General features: G+C 51.7%; 1 protein-coding gene across 24 annotated transcripts in view; it reads right to left on the reverse strand.

Moving 5' to 3' along the window:
- Window positions 1–1,253: 1,253 nt before the first annotated feature.
- fryl (furry homolog, like) overlaps window positions 1,254–20,195 on the reverse strand; it is a 127,380-nt gene continuing 108,438 nt past the window's right edge. For 21 of the 24 annotated variants that reach the window (XM_069193691.1, XM_069193758.1, XM_069193731.1 and 18 more), the window contains 14 exons: window positions 19,931–20,092; window positions 19,533–19,607; window positions 19,213–19,389; window positions 17,272–17,472; window positions 15,708–15,881; window positions 13,150–13,436; window positions 11,907–12,114; window positions 11,237–11,386; window positions 10,219–10,317; window positions 8,612–8,680; window positions 6,616–6,633; window positions 5,676–5,786; window positions 4,747–4,931; window positions 1,254–3,890 (listed from right to left, as the gene is read on the reverse strand). In XM_069193691.1, coding sequence (XP_069049792.1) covers window positions 3,653–3,890; window positions 4,747–4,931; window positions 5,676–5,786; window positions 6,616–6,633; window positions 8,612–8,680; window positions 10,219–10,317; window positions 11,237–11,386; window positions 11,907–12,114; window positions 13,150–13,436; window positions 15,708–15,881; window positions 17,272–17,472; window positions 19,213–19,389; window positions 19,533–19,607; window positions 19,931–20,092 — 2,154 coding nt within the window. In that variant the 3' untranslated portion in view covers window positions 1,254–3,652. The remainder of the gene's footprint in view (window positions 3,891–4,746; window positions 4,932–5,675; window positions 5,787–6,615; window positions 6,634–8,611; window positions 8,681–10,218; window positions 10,318–11,236; window positions 11,387–11,906; window positions 12,115–13,149; window positions 13,437–15,707; window positions 15,882–17,271; window positions 17,473–19,212; window positions 19,390–19,532; window positions 19,608–19,930; window positions 20,093–20,195) is intronic. The other 3 variants (XM_069193710.1, XM_069193767.1, XM_069193713.1) reach the window with 2 other exon arrangements.

The raw sequence follows: 20,195 nt of genomic DNA on the forward strand, positions 1-20,195 counted from the left end.
CCCCAGCACTTGGGTGGGTGGACTGTTCTCTGAACCCCTATCAGCTGGCCCAGGCCTGGGTGGGGTGTGATTAATCAGTGCAGCAGGCTTGCCCGTTGGAACTACATCTCTGTGTGCATGAAGACTCCCGTTATTGCAGCATGGTTGCGTGTGCTAATGTATCTTTCACTTCACTCCGCTGAAGGGCATGACTAAAATGAGGTTATGTAAGTATGTGATACTAAAAAAAAAAAAAGCTGAGATGCTGCTGCAGAGGACAGTGATGGGGAAGGATGCAGTGTTTGACTTCTCTGGAAGGGAGAGGATAGCCCTATGCCTACAGTGAGACTTGTGGAGGGGATTTGAGGTAAAGGTCCTGTACAACAGCTCCTGAATAATTTCTTTTAGGGTGAAATAGCAAACAATGATATTCAGCCATTTTCAGTGTCCTGGGGTGGTAATTTGAGCTGAACTGGAGCTTTAGATGGTCAGAGCTGTAGCTGTATTTTAATCCCTTTTCAAAAGGGCTCAATTTCTTAGGATGTTTTCAGCTCGTGTTCCCTCCCATCATTGTCAGCTCCATCAAGGAAGCAGAGTAGGACTGGGTCTGGCAAGAGGGGCATGGACTGATGTCTAAAGAAAGTTGTGCTGCTGCTGCTGGACCAGTTTCCACCACCCTCCATCCCGACTTAGGATACTGATAGGGTAGATATGTTAAGGTACCAGGGTGCCGTTTGGAAAGAGAGGGGGCTTCAACACTATGAAGTTCCCTCTTTATTCCACTTGTGATCTGATTCCTCAATTCTTCTCCTTTGTGGGGGTGGTGCCTGGTTCCAGACTTTACAGGGAGGGGAGGTGGGTCTTTACTAACTCCCTGTGCTTTAGGGGCCATAGGGCCAAACTTGGAGCCCTTAGAGTAGGCCTTCCACAGCAGTTCTCCACTGGAACAAAACCAGCTCCACCCAACGAAGCAAAGCCACATCTGCAGGGAGTACATCTCCAACTTTTTGCTGTAGCTGCTCCAACTGCAGCTTGCCCATAGTTCAAACAGTGCTTGTCCTGTCATCAACAGCTTTAGGAAGTTAAAGAATAGAAAATAAAGCAGATTTTTTTAGAACAGGCTTGAAAAGTGAAGCAGCAGGCAGTGAGGAGCTCAGGTCTAGTGGGCAGGACAAAGCTCAGGGGAAGCTGCCCAGCTCCTCCACCCGGAAAGCACAGAGGAGGAAATGCACCGAACATCCACACAGCAGGGAACCAAACAAAAGAGGCTCAGATTATAAAGATTTCTTTTATTTACATTTTCACTATCAAATAAACATGTTTAGCCAGAACGAAGTCAATTGTTGTGATTTAATACCCTAAATCTTGATGGCTGTTCTACAATAAAACAGAAACCCACAATGGGTTCTGATCCCAGGTTATTGTGAAACTTGTGCAATGGAGGGATCCCCAACAGAAGTCAAATAAAGGCTTTGAGCCACAGGGGCTGTCATTCTGCTCAGAGCACATAACCACCACGGAGAAAGCAAGATGCTTGGACCACCTCTCTCACTGGCCTGTTGGCAACGAGTCCAAAGGAAGGACGCGTCAGTAGGGGTCAAGGAGAGGGAGGAATGTGGGCATGTGGCCGAGTGCTCCTCACAGAGTCCCAGTCGCGCTCAGAGCAGCGAGGTCTCTTCAGCTTGGAGAAGCGGCGGAAAAGGCATGACGATGGACCCAGGCTCTTCCCGAGAGGGAGGAAAGGCCATGCTCCAAATGAATCACAATTAACCACAGTGGTAACTAAAACGGCGCTCCTTTACTTCGGTGAATCGTCCCGACGCTGCCAGCTTCTTTGGCAAGCAGGGCCGCAGGCAGCTTTGGTCACTGAAGCCGGCCTCCCCCCAGTCTGGGTTGTGAATTGTGACCCAATGCTACAGTATCCTTTGCTTTAAAGTGCTGCATGAACCTCTTAGCAAAATAAAATACCTTGGTTGAGTCTAAGCAAAGACAGTTGACGGGGAGCTGCTTTCGCACATGAGTATTTCTGACTTGTGTGCAGACATCCTCAGATTTGACACGGTCAGCTGACATGGCAGCAAGGCCCACTGAAGAAACAGCAGCACAAGGCAAAGTTTAGCTTTGTAAATGGAGGCGACACCCCAGCCATTACTCAAGAGCGGCTGGCACCAAATCAGACTTTCGTCTGCCCCGTTACACCTTGTGAACATTTTAATGCTTTAAGAGGTTAAACACATTGGCTGTAGAACTCAGTCTGACTGAGATTTTAATTTAAAGGAGGAGGCTTGTATCTGAGCTGAAAAAAAAAAGTGTAATGCACCTCTAAATAAAACTATATTTTCCCAGTAAATATATATGCGTTAAATAATTAAAACAGCATTCAAAAGTACCAAACAGCCAACAGAAGAGTTTAAATATCAGATCAGTGGAATGGATACAGTGATTGCTAATGTGCCAAGACAAGTTCCTATAGTCTGAAGTTTCAGTACATGTTCTGCAGTCTGCCAGCGTGCACAGTGCATTAAATAAAAATCTATAGTTATTTTCATAATTAGCACTTACAGGGGGCTCTGTCCCCAGACGACTGCAAAGCTAAAAAAACCACGTTTAGTACATTGTCCGCCCTGGAGCGCGGAGCCCAGGGTCACAGTGGAAGGGAGACGGGACAGAGCTGAGCTGCGGGGAAGAGAGCCCACAGCGCCGGCGTCCGCGCCGCGCCGCTCACACCTTTGGCACAACGAGTCTCGGCAGCGCGGGCCACCCCACCCCTGCACGCCGCTCAGGTCAAACCCAACACCCGGGCAGCCTGGCTTCATCCTGATGTTAAGTCGGGACCAAGTAATAAGATAAGTTTCCTGTTATTTTTTTTTTGCATCAGCTTTATACACCTATTCTGCATTAACAGTGCATTGCACAAATGTACAAGAAAAAAATACTGGTTTTACACTATACATTTCTAAAATATTTACAGAGTAAAATAAGTTATTGACATTTTCATAATGGATGTTGCCATTGTTCAGCAAATATGTGTAAGAATATATGTATATATATATCTTTACACATATACAGGTTCTCTACACGCAGCTACTTTTTGGTTAGCTATCATCAGTATTTGTAACAGAACTGCTGTCCAGGGAAACGCTCCAGTCCCCTGGAGAGCAATTCAATAACGTTAACAGATATATTAATTCTTTTACAGCCCTGGGAGATCCCAGTTTAAAATTACACGTTAAATACCCTAACACTTACACACGAGAAGGATGTTAGCTCTAATAAAAAATAAATTTATCCCCCCCCAAAAAAACATTCTTGCGGTGCTTTCTAACCAAGCAAGCTCTCGGCCTTTACAGGAACCCCAGACATGGCAGCACAAACCCAGCTCGCGCCCGCGTCACAGGGACACGCGCAGCGGCCACGCGCTGAGGGCTGTGCCGTTACCCGTGCCGCGGTTTACAGCGGCAGGCTGGGAAGCCCCGACCGGCGTCATTCCGCCTGCTTCCTCTCCGCGCGGCGGCTGCTCAGTCCTCCAGATTATTGCGGTTGAATTTGCGGTTGGCTTATTCTGAGGAAACACAAACAATCCACGGAGAAATTCCCAAGATCCTTTAGCCCTTGTTGAAGCCCGGTGAAGCCCGCCAGGCAGGCCCGCGGGTCCTGGACGAGTGGGTCCGGCTCACAGCCCAGTGCTGAGGAGGGCTGCGGGGCGCTGGGCCTGCGCCAGGCGCAAGGACTCCCTGATCTCCAGGTTGAGCTCCATGAGCTGCGCGCCGGCCCCCGACAGGTCCTGGCTGGGCCCCACCAGCGCGAAGCTGCCCGTCTGCCCCAGCGTCTGATGGCGGAAGTGGATGTGCAGCAGCGTCTGGACGGCGTTGTCGCTGGCGCTCCCGAAGATGTCACTGGGCCAGAGGGACCTGCGGGGGCCGGGGACACGGGCACCAGTCAGCCGCCACGCCCACATGAGCCTTCATGAGAACGCTCCCCTCACACGCCTCTTATTACCCTTTAAAGGGGGACTGCAACACTATTTTCTCATTTCGGGGTCAGAAAGAATCGGCACTGATGAGTGCATTTCAAACCAGAGTGAAAGTTAAATGTACACAGTGTCTTGTAAAACCTCCATCACAAAATAGACAAAGTCTCCAGGTGTCACAGAGCCCTGTTCTGTGATTCAGAATGAGGGAACAGAACTCCCAGTGAGGTGAAGTGGCCCTGTGACACTGTGAACAAGCCGGCTTGTGGACATCTCTTTAATCCAACTGAAAAATTGATCTCGACTTCCAGACGGTTTTGCCGACAAATACTACTTACTAGTTAACCCTGCATGCAGATCACATTAGAAACTTTCTGCAGTGAAATGTCTGCTGCACAACTGGTACTTATCTGCTCGTACATCACAGTACATCAGTCATCACAGTGACTAGTGAGCAGGAAGGGCAGCTTCATGTCAATGCCTGTGGCGAGACCAGAGGTTTGCGACAACTTGGCGACTCACAGTACTTCACAGTTCACAATTTTGTGCTTGCTTTGAAACGTGTATTTCTTTTCTATCCTATCAATTATGTTGTAACTAAAATGTAATAACTAGTCTGAGAACTTGGGACCGCGGGTCCCCTTTAAATAGACCCCCTTTTATTTTATGGCTTGTGGTTATTAGAATCAATCCATTGAGGAGAAAAGCCAGTGTCCTACACCGAAGAAATTATAATAAAATCCAGGTCGTTTCCTAAATCACTGATGGTGCCACGAGACGTGCAGATCTGGACTCACCTGAAGGCCTTGACTTGTGCCAGCGCAGTGCCGAAGTCCTCCTTCCTCAGGCTCTCCAGGAGGGAGTGGACGGCGCTCTCGGGGCTGGCCTGGGCAGCGTCGGGGACAGCGGGCTCCTCTCCGCCCGCCTCTGCCTCCTTCAGACAGCTCTCCAGGCGAGCCAGCTCCTCCGACATGTTGATGACCTGGAGACACGACACGCATCAGGGGCGCCTCACTGGGAGCCGGGGTCACTCGAGGGGACAGGTATTGGGAACCCCCACCGAATAAGTCGCCCAGCCTCAGTGACAGGTTAAAGCAATCAGTGCAGTCCTGTCAAGTCCAATCTTTGCGAGCCTGAGCGCCCTGAGCTGGGGTGGCGATTGGGACAGAGAAGGGCATGTGCCTCTGGCCTTCAGGACTGAGATTCGAGGAGAGCTGCTCCTGCTTCACCTGCCCCAACTCTCCGGTCACTCGTCCAGCGAAAGTACTACTATTACAAAGAAAACAACTTTCTGTTCCTTTCGATTAAAAGGAACTCTTACTTCACGGCTCGTGAAGCTTCCAGAGACAGGCGCAAACTCATAGGAGGGGGCGCCTTAAGGATCCGTTAGAATCGGTCTGAGCTGACAGTAAAACTAAACCGTTGCTCAAACAGGAAAGAACTGCAGCTCAGCTTGTCAGCACAGATTTCTCTGTGCTTTGACAAGGTGATTAATCTGGGTGCCGATTGTCACTGCGGGTTTGCAGCCTCACTGCGAAGACCAGTTAAAGCTACGCAAGCTGGGGAGAAACGCATCCCTTTGGTTCCCTGACGATAATGCACAGAGCTGTGCAACTCTGTCCTTAAACGCCTGAAAACCCCCCTGGCCTGCAGCCTTCATAACCTGCGACTGTGCTCTGTGAGCGGCCGCTGGCAGCTGAAGAGATGTGCACCAGGCCAGCCCTACCTCCGCCTCTCTCTTGATGGCGTCCACGCGGCTGATGAGTTTGCAGTAGGCCTGGAACAGCAGCAGCAACTGGAAGTGCAGCTTGTAGAGCCTCCGGCACAGTTCCAGCTCCTGGGAGCGAGAGAAGTCAATGAACGGCGTCCCGCGTTTTCTAGACATCATTCACAAAACAAGTAACTGCCGACCTGCTTTTTCAAATCAAATCAGCGCAGTTAGAAATGGTCACTTGTTAGATGCGGGGAAAAGAATGGCAGAGTTAACATGTTTGATGGGCGACCGACAACAATTAAAGCCATCAGCTGCAGCAGCGACTAACTCGACTAAATGTCATCTTTGGAAAAATGGAAATGACAGTTGAGGTGGAACATTAGCTATTGATCACCAGGGACTGGACAGACAGGACGAATGAAAGGAAACACACAAGGATGAAGTCACGGGCATGCACACACACAATGCACAAGGCCATGTAAATAAGCTTTCAGTTCTACGGGTTCGTAATAGCCCAAACTGTAATACACACCTCTTCAAACAAATTGGTCATTAGTATATTTTTTGCAGTTGTCCAGACAACTGTGACCTATAATTTGTCTTGGGTGTTTTATATTATTTTATTTTTTGGTCGGGGGATTTTTAAGACGCACCAGAAAAGGTGCATGAGGAGTCAAGTTAAGCCATTCCAGAAGGGACTCCGAGTTGCTACATCACTAAAGGGAGCTGCCCGTTTCACGACAGCGATTATTTACTGTGATTGCCGGAGAGATGGGTAACGGTGTTAAAGAGGTCGTAGTCGAGACAGCGCAGGGGGCTGAGGAAGGGCAGCACCGAGCAAACGCCAGGCATCGGGGGGCATGGCCGCACCACAGAGACGAACGCCACATGGATGAGGATCGGCTGGCCAGCTGACACGATTAGAAAGGTCTAAAATTCAAGAACCACTTACTGCTAGAACTTCCATTTGCTAAGCAAGAGGTTGAGCAGGTCACAAAAACACAAAGAAAGAAGAATCAAGAATTAGTGAGCTCACAACTTAAAAACCAGAACAGAGAGGAGGAAACAATACCAAAATACAATACGTGTAGCCTGAAAAAGAGTAAGTTGGGCTGGAAGCCATTTCTGCTGTGAAACCCTTTCTCCTCTCACTTTGGGGTAGCTTTCAGTACAGGGTTCTGTTCGACTGGGTTTGGAGTCTTGTTGGTGAAAAAAGTAATTGTCAGATCTTTACTGGGAAAAACTGTGCTGCGCGACAGCTGTAAAAATCCAAACCTGACACACACGGCAGATATTCCGTGAGAGAACCCACCTGTACACATAACAAATTCAACACGTAGGTGTGGATATACATGGCAACACAGACGTCAGCCACAGAAAAATGCTCCGATGCTCCACCAGTATCCTACTGAATGCTTTTGAAATGCAGTAAAAGCTTGTGGTGGAATTAAAGAGAGCTTTGGCGCTTGTGATTCTCCCTGCCGTCTGAAGCCTGAATCCTCCACAGTCTGAGCTGTGGGAGCAGACGCTCAGAGCAGCTCCCAGCCCTGGTGTCTATAACACATGCAACAGCGAAGCGAGCCGGCACCCCAAACACATCACCCAAGGCTCGTATTTGCTCTCTAAATTATTGATCATTTCCTTTGCTGAGGCACTTTTTTAAACAGCTTTTGATTTCTTCCTTTTTTTTGAATTAAAATGCAGGATCACGAGTTCTCACACAGATTTCTTAAAGTTGCCAGGGTGCAAATGACATCTGAGGCAGCAGTGCTGATGAAAACAGGGGCCAGCGGGTTGGACACCTCGACTGCTACAGCAGACATCATATGACTGTGGTGTCCAGATGAAACGACCCAACTATCAGCATCACAGGAGGATTTTATTTGAACAGGGGAAATAAGGAACAGGCCTGGGTCTACGGGTAAAACTGAGCACAAGAAGGGAGGGGGAGGCGTTTTTTTAAAAAAGGCCATCAGGAAATTGGAGCACAGAGAGCAAGGTACAGCCGAATTAGATTTTCAAATCGGACAGCGGACGTCACTGGAGGCTGGCCATTCATCGCTCCACCGTGCCAAACCTGGCCACGCTCCAGGTGTTCGGAATACTATATTCCTGCCAACACATCCGCTGTGCCCTCTAACAATTTTCTCAGAACTTCACGGCATCACAATAAACTTCACTCTGCACCTTCGACCACTTATTTATATAAACGCAGCGACAGAGCAGCACAACGCAAAACGTGTTCCAGTAACGCGTGGTGAAAAACAAATTCGACTGCTAACAGGAGGCTCACTGCAGCGTCTCAGGGGTGTGTGTGCAGTGACCTGATCAATAAAGAGCTTCACAGAAGAGAATGTGACAGAGGCTGCAGGTAGCCTGAAAACCTTTGACAGCAGGGTGGTGGGACCAGTGAGAAGAGGAACCCACACAGCCCTGTCAGGGTGACGGACTGAAGGGCTCACTGTCAACTCTCCACAGAGAAGGATACACATCAGAGAGTTTCTGATGGGCACACAAAGCATCTCGACAGAAGCCTTCTGCTCTCATTTACAACGAGGAGGTTCTGTCTTCACTATTTCTCAGCAACAAGTCCATCTCCTGATTCGGGATTCAATATATTTAATATAGTTTGGCACTTTTCCTGAACATTCTGGAGAACCTTCTCCAGTAATGTTTGAGATTAAATGATAGCCTAATCCTTCATCATCATGCCGATACGTGGGTCATAAGTCTAGCAATGAAGCAGGCCTAAAAAAAGGAGAACTTAAGCATGGAGATACTAAACAATGCTCTCGGTTTTATCTTAATATTTGATTTTACCAGCCAGTTGAGGAGAAAATGTGCTGTATTGGCTGAAGACCATTTTAGATCAGCTCAAATGGAGAGACTTTACCAACGGTTGTAAAAAAAATCTAAGAGCAGAAGGCTGTGCCTGGCACTCTGCTTACCTGGGCCTCAGTGTTGGGCCTCTGGGAGCCCTCCTTCTCTCCAAAGGTCCTTTTACAGTTGTCCAACCACTGCAAGGACACGAAACAGCCATGAGAATCACACGAGGAAAGCACCTGCTTCAGAATAACTCCACCAGGGTCGTGCCTCTCCATTACACCGACACACGGAGCGGCATGTGGAAGTACAGTCTTGTCCCTATCCCTTACGGAGACGGGTTTGTACCCTGGTCCTGCGACCACTCTCTAACGGCCGTCTCGCTTACAGTGACTGCTATTCCAGAGAGACAGAGGTTTCTGGGACTGACAACGCCTGTGACGAAGACCCTGTTCCCTGAGTCTAGGAGAGTGTCTGGTCCTTCAGCACCGAGAGGGTAAAAAGAACAAGTAGACGAGCCCGGTTCTGCATGAATGGAGTCTCGCACCTAAGGAACTAGCCCAGAGAGGGAAGGAGGAGACCTGACTGGCCACTGAGCGGCCCATGCCAGTGTACTAACTCAAGGCTGTGAGTTTCCGACCATTTAATCACAATGCAGATATTTAAAACCCACAGGTGTGCGTCTGTTTGATCCAGATGGTCCTGGGTAGAGCTGTTACCGCCCCCTGCAGGGTGGGGCTCGCGCCGGCGCTGTCGCCGTGGCTGGTGGTGGAAACCCATCCTCCTGCTCGGGGCTGGCCTGTCCGCAGCCGCGCTCTGCAGGAGGGGAGGGGAGGGGGGAGCAGTGTGCATCTCCTCCTGCAGTAAATCTAATAAGAGCAGCGTACTTAGGGAATTAAACGAGCCTGCTTGCGCACGTGGGGCGGAGAGCTGCATCCCCCAGAGACAGGGCTGTCTGATCCAATTAGTGCCCTGAAGCCCAGGGTCCCCTTCAAACCTCGTTTGTCTTCTTTATCTGACAACTTCCGCTTTGGCTGCAGCCCATTTATTTGACAAATCTCGGGTAACCAGATCTCATTCCTGTCACCGGCAGAAGAGATGAGAAGTTCTTCCAGCCCCGCGCACTGGTAATGTCAGAGCAGTTTTTAAAGACAAGACAACGGTCTTGGTCCCAAAGCTCCAGTGGCCAAAACAACCTTCCAGGCACTTATTTAAAGGCTGTGGACCAAGCAATCAAACTCGCAGGAAGAACACCCTACCCCCTGCAGCAGTTCAACTGAAACAACCCTTATTTAGTACAACAAAGTAACAAAAGCCAGAGGTGGCGAGCTGCTAATGGAAATCAGAACGTATCACTTGCGCAGAGATACCGATGCCTTCGCTTTCCTGCTGAAGCATCTACAAAGAGAACATTACATAGCCAGATCTCTAAAGACTCTAACAATTTGTGTACTTTGGTTCAAGTACATTAGGACACACATTTATTTCTGCCTTCACCTTTTAAGTTTCCCTAATCTTGCCACCCTTTCCTGTCAAAAAAGAAACAAACAAGCACTTAGAAAACTGCTCCGGCTACCAAGACCTCTGGAGGGTTTTAGGAACATGTCTTTTCTTTCTTCCCGGGATCATTCTTAAAAAAGAAAAGGGTGGGACTGCTCAACATGACGAGGCTGCACGCAACGTCTTCAGCGAACCGACCTGGGAGGCCGAAGACAGGAGTTTCTGGGCTCACCTGCTGGGCCGCCTCTCTCTTGGCGTTGTAGGTGTCGAGATGCTCCTGCAGCTCCAACACGCTGAACTTGAGCGTCTCCAGCAAACCGCAGGACACCAGCTGCAGGGGAAGAGACCCGACACTCAGCCTCCCATCCCAACAGCACAGGCCGCTGGGCCAGGCTTCTAACACAGCTGAGACTCGCAGACAAATACATCGCCTTCTCAATCCTGAAACCATCCAATAGTCAACACCTCGCCCTTCACCGGCGTTCTCGCACTGGAGTGCAATCACTGCATCTCCGCCTTAGTCAAGAGGGTCTCATCTTACAGCTCATTGGAAAGTGGACAAAACAGCTCTGAAACATTCCTGAGGGATGCCAGGTGCATGTTATGAATTAACATTGCACACGAGTTGTAAATTACCGTCCACCCACACATGCACCAGGTCTTCAGAAAACAAGATAAACCACTACAAAATAAACAGAAGCACAGACGTCACAGCTGATCTCCCATCGTGCCTGTTGCTGAAGCCAATTTCCTGACTTCTTCAGGAAATGACTGCAGAAGATTCTGGGATCAATTAATTATTAATTACGGAACAGGCTGCATGGGCTCCTCTTGCTTGTAACTTTTCTTGTTTCCTTATGTATTTTTGTTTCTTGTGTGTTCCTATGTACATATGCGTTTCTCTCTGTAAAACCTGGGGATTGTTAGAATCAGTCAAAGAGCATAATGGTGCATGCGGCGGTTTTTGCAATATGCCAATCCTTGCAGAAAATAACATGTACAGAGATTCAGACTCTGTAGATAAGGGATGAACTTTAGACTTTTATGAGGGAACAAACTGACTTTGTTAGGCTTTTTTTTAACCGCTCCTTGATGAACGAAGTACAGGGTCTGCCGTGTCAAGCGCTCAAACAAAGTCACAGGTGTCATGCCACTGTCAAACACTGGGTCGCACGACCGGAACATCTATTGTAAATCATGTTGCGGGTGAAGAAAAAAGGAAAGAAAGTGGCCGAGCCAGAGTGACTCACAGTTTCGGCGTCAATGAAAACGGTGGGGCACTCCGAGCAGGTCAGCATCACCGACAGGGAGCTGTGGAACTTGGCTCCGATCCTCTGAAGGCTGTCTCCCAGGAAGCTCACAGAGTCGTTGGTCAGGCCTCTGAATTTTCTCTGGATGTTCTGTCGTTGCAAAGAAAGACGCACTCCATTTTCTGGGTTTGAGCCTCATTGTTACAGACAGCGGTACTTAAGTGGTTTGTGAACTAAGCCCGGGGCAGGAGTATGCCCCCCCTTCCAGAGCTGGGTTCTACAGGGGGGGGGAGGGGGATATCTCCTGCAGGTCAGACGGAGATGGAGAGGCTGCAGCTACATCGCTTCAGCACACTAGAACACTTGTATGAACCAGTTATGCACTCAGAGAAAGGAAGAATACATATTTCATATACATTAAGGACTACGACTACTCCTGTATTTAAAGGCATGTAAGGCCCCCCTGTAGCTGAACCTACAGGTGAAGCCATCGTGCCTTCTTTTGCGATACTATCCTGACACTGCTAGATACAGGAGGCCTCACGTGGCAGGGAATCATTCAAAACTAATGACTCCTGAAAACAACCCCTCTGGGGAGTACCTGTGGTTTGGTATTTGGCTACAAAAATAACCAGATAAAAAGCAGCAGCACAGCGCAGTGTGGGCGGACCTGAAACAGCTGAGAGAACACGTGAAATGTGTAAACGGCGCAGGACCCATCGGTGTCCGACAGCATCTGGTTGACGTGGCAACGCCAGGCGTCCTCTTCGTCGTCGCAGGACACGGGCTGGAAGGCCGCCAAGATGGCCGACAGAAACGGGGACGGGGGAGGAGACACCTGGATTTCAGGAAACCCCTCCTGGTCTCCTTCATCTTGACTGCAAATGAAACACAGCCTCATTAGAACTGCGGAAGTCATCAGCCCTTCACCATCTGACACGCAGATGACTTCTCTGTTCCCATTAAAACGGGCAAAAGCATGCACAAATGGACCAAACACAGTACATACTGTACAGGACACTTACAAGTCCTTGACAGCGCAGTACTAGAGGCAGCTTCTGACTGCAGTCGGCCCCTTTCAGTTTAAATAGACTTTGGGGGAAAAAAAACAAAAGAGCAGAAAGCCAGGTACTTACAGGTCATAATTACCAAACAGCCTCACAAGGCAGACAGAGTAAACGTATCTGAAGGACATCATCCCCCCGCCTGGGCCAGGGCGCAGGCTCCGCGCGCAGCAGTCACGGCACACGGAGAGCCGCCAGCGCTGGCCCCGGCCATCGGGAGCGCTGAGCTAGGGGAACGGGCCCTGAAGGACTCGGCTGCAGTGGGCAGCTTTATTCCAGTCTTTCAGATCAAAAAAACCCCAGAATGACTTTGGATCATTTCTGTCTTGAGGGAGAAGACGAGTTGGAGGATTGCCACGGACACGAGCGATCAATTTAACGAGCGCTGGTGTCTGCCGCAGATGTCGGGGATGCACTCCTTATCGTATATCAAGGCCTGTGGCAGTCACTTAGCCGGCGGCATTAATCACTGCTTCTCCTGGGACCGCAGTGCTGATTCATTAGGGCCGTGGCTGCACTCTGGAGACTCGTGTCCTTCCCTGCTCCTCCGCGCCCCCTCGACAGCGCCCTGCAGCTGGGGGGCCCGGCCGCTGGCTCGATAAGCAAAGAAGGCTCCGCTGCTTTTTTGGGGTTGCCATGGAGAGCAGGAGTGGAGACAGGACGCCGAGCACAGCGGCCACATACAGATGAGGGAGGCTGCTGCTGCATGTGCAGAAGGAGGCGCCCGAGAGGAGAGCTCTGCGAGGCTGCTGAGCATGCCCGTCCAGCGTGGACCGGGCCAGCTGTCCACTCTGGAGCCCAGTCCAGCGCCGCTGTGTGGGCCTGGCGCGGCGCCGAGCGGCTGCTCACCTCGACAGGCCCGAGAAGTCGGCCTCCTCCTCCTCCTGACACCGCTCGTCCAGCTCCTTGAGGGCCAGCGTCACGTCCTCCTCGCACACGGACCCCGGCGGGCTCTCCTGCGGCGGCGGGGCGGGCTCCAGGGCGTCCCGGGGGTCCTGCGCGTCCGGGAGGCCGAGGAGCTCCGGGGGGTCGGGGGTCGGCGGCGGTGGCGGGGCGCCACAGGACCCCGCGGCCTCGCCGACGCGACTGCTCAGCTCTTCCCCCGCGGCGGAGGCGGCGGCGGCAGCGCTCCCATCCTGCGGGGAGAGCAACCCAAACCGCGCTCAGGACCCGAGTCTGCGGGCCCTCTGCAGCGCCACCCCGCGCTCCGTCAGCTCAGGGCGACTCGTACCGCACATTCCCCTGCTTCACATCGACACACGAGGAGCCCGAGAGGGGACTTTCTGATTTAACGCACGGAGAACCGCCTCCTTTAACAAACTCATGCAGGGGAATCCTCTGCCATTAAAACACTCATTAACTCATTAACTATGTCCAGCGCTGCAGAGGAACAATTCTGGAGAATAGCAGCCACTGAAACTGTAGGGGAAAAGTTGGCTTTTGTGAGGTCCCTCCAGTTCTGAGCGAGTACCAGGTCATAAACAGCACTGTAAATCGGACTGGAAGTGTGGCCGTGTTTCTATGTACCTCTGCGTCTTTCCTCTCTCCTTCCACACCTCCAAAGGGCACCAGCACCAGGTTCAACAGAGAGGAAAGACTTCCGCCTGAAAGCTCTCATTCTGGATGTATTAAAAGGGGAGACTGGACGACTGCCAAGGCTCTTAAAACGAATGGCGTTATCGAAAGCTTTTACGGTCACATGCCACCAGCGCAAGACGATGACTAACAGCATTGACTGTTCTATCTCAGCCCTTCTGGAAGTCATTACATTACTGCCTGCCAATGCTTATAATGAGCACTACCCTTGAGCTCACATTCATACCTGCAGCGGCGCAGTATGAGCGAGACGCGTTTCCTTGCAACGCTATTTGTCCAGTAAGACAACAAGTGCTTGACAAATCCCCACTTGTCCACACGTAGCTGTGAACCGAGAATCTTAACTTCCCACCACAGAGAAGATATGTCCAGTCAGGAAAAGCTGCCATAAACTTAGTCAAAGGGTAAGCGGGGGCACTCAGCACTTGCCTCATGACTGACGCAGGAAAGAAGACATACTGTACAAATCAGGAATATAACTGGCCAACCAATTCAGGGAACACAGAGCCAGAGCTGTGGGAATCAGACGTCTAAGCAGATAGTTCCCCGTTTCACCTCTCCTGTCCACGACGTCCTGTCTGCGTCCTTTCACAGGGACTCCAGGACGCTCGCTGCAGAGGGACACTGGCAACCACGCTTGTCCTTAAAGGAGGACCCCCCTCGCCCCGGCTCTCCAACATCATTATTTATTCTTCTCAGGACCTCTCCGCGCATTCACAGACTGCAGCCCCCCGCCCCCCTGGCCCAGGGCCGCTCTTCCTCTCCCGCCCTGCTCGTGCGCTCCGGGCCCCCGCCCCCCTTCTCCCTCTCCCTCGGGCCTCAAGCCGGCTCAAGAGCGCCTCCCGCACCGCCCTGCAGGAAGCGTGTCCGGGTCGCCCTCACATCTGGCTCCCCGCGGGCCGGGGGCACGTGCAGCTCTCTTCTCTACCTGCCGTTCGCGCGGCTGCAAGGCCTTCGACAGACCCGGGGCGGAAACGCAAACTGCGCGAAACCCCACCCTGACGTTTCCGCCCTTGTCAACAACAGGCCCGCATCCGACAAAGGCCGAACGAGAAAAGGGCGTGACGGAAGAGCCCCCGCGCTGCAAAGAGAAAGCAGACCCCACTTGGAGCTGTGTTAGTAGATGTTAGCAGACCACGTATGAGCATGTTAGGATGGAAATTCACACAGTCTAACCACAATCAGGCCATGGGCCACATGACAGTCACAACCTGGTATTAATATACTTACAGACTACAGAGACAGCCGGGATGTAAGGTTTCTGGTTAGGTCCACAGGCCTTTCAGGTCAGAATAAGGTGAAATTTGGAGGGGATTTTTCAGGTCCGGGTTTTTAGACTTGAAGGCCATGAATGTAATTCATGCTAGCACAGCAGGCCTGAGGTGCGCTCCCTCATCTCAACCCCAATCACACAGCGGACAGACAGAGCCTCCACCCCAAACACAGAGCACCCCGACACCCCAAGCAGCAGGAGCAGGCAAGACAACAGCCCCCCGAGCTGTCGAGAGCAGGCAGGAAGACCCCTCCCCCCCCGAGCAAGAGTAGCAACAAATAAATCAGAGCCAACAAGCAGCAGCACAGCGGGCACTTAGCATGAGAGAGCACCTGGCATCCCCACCCACAGGCAAGGAGAAGCAATCACCGCCCCAGCGGAAAGGTCAAGCGCGCGGTAGCCAGGACACCCCGCGAAGCTTGCGAAGAGAGGCGCAGGGGGGCGCACTGACGCCTCCCGGAGAGGAGGGAGGCAGAGACGCGGAAGGCTAGGGGGACCCCACGTGCCAGCCCCGATTGCGGCTCCCGATTGGTCCCACCTCAGGCAGCTGGCTGTTAGCGCTATCGGGGGGCGCGGGCTCCGGAGAGGGGCTGTGGGCCCGCGCGGGCGGGGCGCTCTCCTCGGCCACTGCGCTGCCGGAGGACTCCTGGGACTGCTGGAGAGAGTCCACGTGGCTGGACGCGGCGTCGTCCGTGGCCGAGTCGCTGTTCAGCTGCAGGGGACCAACACAGAGCACTGTTCCAGCCAGGGCACACGGACGTCCCTCAGCAGGACAGACAGGCCAAGCATTCACATGACCGACATAAGCAGTTCGTTGCACTTGTGCGTATCACAAATAAACTGAATTCTGAACTCTAAACATTACGCAACACACTCAGTCGCTCAGGCACGTCTTTAAATGCGCTCAATTATTTCCTTAAAGGGGTAAATAATTCTAACTTTCTAAATTAGAAAGCAGAGATGGAACAAAATTCTTATTTTCTCAAAACTGCATCAGATATAGTCAAGCTTGAAAACAGATTAAACAATTCAAACATAACTGAAAAGTAATATAACTGCATTGTTTGAACAATTTCTATTACACAACACAGGCGACTGGGCTGCAGTATAATCAAACAACCAAAAATTGTTTCAACTGTTTTATGGCTTTTTGTTCCAATAAGAGGTCATTTGACCTAAACTGAGCGGGGTCACACTCTCTGTGTTACACTGAGCAAGAGAAGAGCTCAGGATCTCGCTGAACCCCTTCGCTGTTCATTGCTCACTGACGTCATCAAGCTGCGTGCTTGTTCAGCGCTGAGAAGCCTGCTGCAGTAACAGGCTTCCCACTGGCCTACAGCAGGGATAACCCGCTGGCCTCCATCCGAGCCACTGTCACAGCCAACACACGTCGCAGATTTGTTAAAGCATTCCACTGCTGCCAAAAAGCATTAGGAAGCAAGGTGGGCAAATTGAAAAACCAGCAACCAACGCCAGGAGAAAAGGGCTTTGCTATACTGTCTTCCCGCCTCGCGGATCCTCACTAGGTGTTGGTGAAGCTCCAGATATGGAGGCGAGAGATTGAAAGAATAAACAGACAAAAAAAAAAGTGAAACAGGATGTAAAGCTTTGGGTTTTTACGGCCAGTTACTGAGTTGGGAGTCTGTTGCTCCCTGGGGCTTTTTACTGGGCGGGCTACTGGGCCCTGACGATGAGCACGTCCCGGCGCGCTGGGCAGCCGGTCCGCTCTGGACGATCAGGGCTGCCGGACTGGACTCACGCAGCAGCCCGTAAAAGAACAGGCTGTCGAAAGGTGACTTTCTGAGCCACAGCCCCCTCGCCGGGGCCCGCAGCTCACCTGCAGCCGACTGGCACTGTGGGCGCCCCTGCCCCTTGCAGCCAAGTAAGCATCGGGGATCCTGCAACACTATTTTTTTTCCCCCCATGAAACACAAAGCAACTTACCCTGAACTGTTACTTAATAAAAAACGGAAAAAAAAAGTCTGGATGCTCAAAGGTCCAGTAGAGGCAGAAGCAAGCAGCTCGGCCCGACAGCCTGGGGCCGCTACACACACCATGCAGGCAGAGGGGCGCGGGGCCCCAGCGAGAGAGGAGTGACTTACGACAGGTGAGCAGGACAGTATCTGGTTAGCAGTCAGTACCTCCTCCTCCGACGACTCATCCGTGTCCTCCTGGTTGGTGAGGTTGAGGCTGGGCGAGCTGCCCGAGTACTGGCACTCCTGCAGAGAGGGGGTGTCCCCTTTGTCGATGCTGTCCAGAGAGCGCCGGCGCACGCCCCAGTTGAAGTTGTCCATGCTCTCCCCCTAGGGCCACCAAGAGCGCTGCGGTTAATCTCCAGGACACGTGACCCCGCGTTCCAGTAACACAGGAAGGTGCTGTCAAGCGATCTTCCCAGGGGTGTCTAATCTCCCTAGACCTTTTCAAGCTCAGGAACCTCGGAAACGCCTGGGTGAATGTAAATCTGACTGATCACAGACGGGATGCTGGGTTTGGACAACAGAATTATAAGCAGTGATACTGGGCTGGTTAAAACTGTCTCTGTTGACGCTGCAGCACGGAACCAGAGTGATCAAACCTAACTGTTTTAAATCAACAAACAGCCTAGCTGTTTTGCAATAAAGCAACAGAACAACACAAACGTGCAAGAGAAAAAAAACCCTGCAGGAATGAATGTTCTGCTGCTCAGCACAGCAAGCAAACTTTCACTCAGTCCAGCAACTGTCCTGCAGTATTAAACAAGGAACACTGACGCAGAAAACAAAAATCTACAGTGCACATTGATTCCCCTTTGCTTTCTGAAGGGCTGGGCCGAGTGGTAACTCTCCTGGGCGCAGGTCTAGTCACACACAACGGACACAGGACTGACAAAGCAGAAATAATAAGTGAACAGCGCACTGCACCAGGCTGCAACTTACCTGCAGCTCCTGGTTGGCAAAAAAAAAAGGAAAAAGACAAGTGAATTAGAAAGAACAGGAACAGTGAACACAGAACAAGGAAGACACTTGTAGACTTCATCCAAACTTGGGCTGACGGTGAACACACACATAGCTAGATCTCGTTCACCTCATGGCAGGATCCAAAGAGCAGCTCTGGCACTAAACACAAGCTGTTTTCTTGTACACTGTCATCAGTGTCTCTCTGACATTTTCATGCACAATTATGATTTCATAACCAATGCAATCGTAGAGTTTTAACGTTTTCGATGTGTTAACCCAAACAAGGGCAAAGGGCAAAATGCCTCACTGAAGAAAACGAAAATGACTCAGTTTGCTTCTGAACCTTACAGCCCACATTAAAGCCGACCATCTGGGTAACACCTTATATAGAGCTTTATGAAAGGGCGCCTTGAACTCCAGCTCCTGCATACAGCTCGAACAGAAAGCTGGGAAGACTCTGTTCAGGCAGCACAAAGCAGGCAGGGACACAAGGCACAGGCCTCAGGGATATTAACATATCTGAACAAATCAGAAGACTCCCCAGTTCTCTTATCATGCTCATATAGCTCGTTTCTTCAGGTACACAGACAGCTGGCTCTCAAGAGCAGCAACAGAAGGGGGTGGAGAGCAGATTCCTAGATTGCCATCCCTTCACCGGGGCGCAGTGGGACTGAAGTGGCGATACCCAATGGGATGCAGACTGCTGCAGGACGTGCACGCTCTCAGGGAGCCCAGAAATCATTATGCCTCAGCGATTTATCCCACTTACCCATCCCAGCTTGTGCAATGAAACGAAAACATGGAAACAAAAAGGGGTCTTTTGTTCACGTACAACTTACAGCCACTTACACAGTTCATGACGATTGCACATGCAATTGCACATACTTGTGTGCATATATATAAAAACCCAGGCCCGTTTCTCTAAACAAATTCACATATTTTCAAGAAAAAGTTACAGACCCTGTTTTCAAAACAGCAGCGGAACTGCTGTTTGTAAAGACCCACGCAAACCTGCGTCTTCCCCACAGAGGAGGCCCTGCTAGGACTGCACACGCAGAGCCCAGAGACCGCTGCAGCTTCTGCACCCTGGGCAATGGCAGGTCTCACCTCGGCATCCTCCAGCTCCACATCCAGGAAGTCAAAGTCCTTGAAGACCCCGAACTGCTGCTCGCTGCTGGCGTCCTCCACCGCGGCCTCCTCCTCGCGGATGGCCTCCTCCGTGGTGGAGATCAGGCTGGCCTGCTGGTCTCCGGCGTCCAGGTCCTCGTTCGAGGAGAACACGACCTGAGCCCCCCGGAACGGCCGGGCAGAGGAGAGGAAGAGGGTTACACACAGAGACACAGGACGAGACAGAGAGGTGGGCCATGGGCCTGCAGCCCTTCGGCCAAACATCGAGACGGGTTTTAAAAAAAACCATGAAAGCTTACAGAAGGGTTTTTGGGAAGACCAGACTCCGGGCCACACAGGGAAAGGACGTTCATCAGCTTCTCCCTGGTTCTCCTCTGAAACACAGGAAGCAGGAGGTGGAGGTGAAAACTATGTATCTGGGCCATCACAGGGAAGGTGTTTTCCTTTTGCTCCTGCTGCCCGCTGTCCACTGCCCACTGGCCACTGTCCACAGACTAATCCCCACTGGCCACTGTCCACAGACTAATCCCCACTGCCCACTGCCCACTGCCCACTGCCCACTGCCCACTGCCCACTGCCCACTGCCCACTGCCCACTGCCCACTGCCCACTGCCCACTGCCCACTGCCCACTGCCCACTGCCCACTGCCCACTGCCCACTGCCCACTGCCCACTGCCCACTGACGCTTGGGACGTACCTGAGAGAGCTGAGGTCTCTTCCAGCTGACCGGCACCAGGGCGTTGGAGTTGGACCCAGAGGACGTGGACGAGGTGCTCCTCGTCACGGCGATGACCTTTGGCTTGCCGTTCCGACCCGCAGCGCTGTGCTGGTCCCCGTACTTGTGCCCTATGATGGGCGTCTGGGGGGAGACACGTGAGACAGAAAAGCTGGGAACAGCCCTTTGCTTCATGATGAACTTTGTTCCCCCCAGTCCCGCCCCCACAGTATTAGTGCCCGTGCCG

This window comes from Lepisosteus oculatus, chromosome 1 (assembly GCF_040954835.1).
Source record: "Lepisosteus oculatus isolate fLepOcu1 chromosome 1, fLepOcu1.hap2, whole genome shotgun sequence".
In the NCBI taxonomy this organism is placed as follows: Eukaryota; Metazoa; Chordata; class Actinopteri; order Semionotiformes; family Lepisosteidae; genus Lepisosteus; species Lepisosteus oculatus.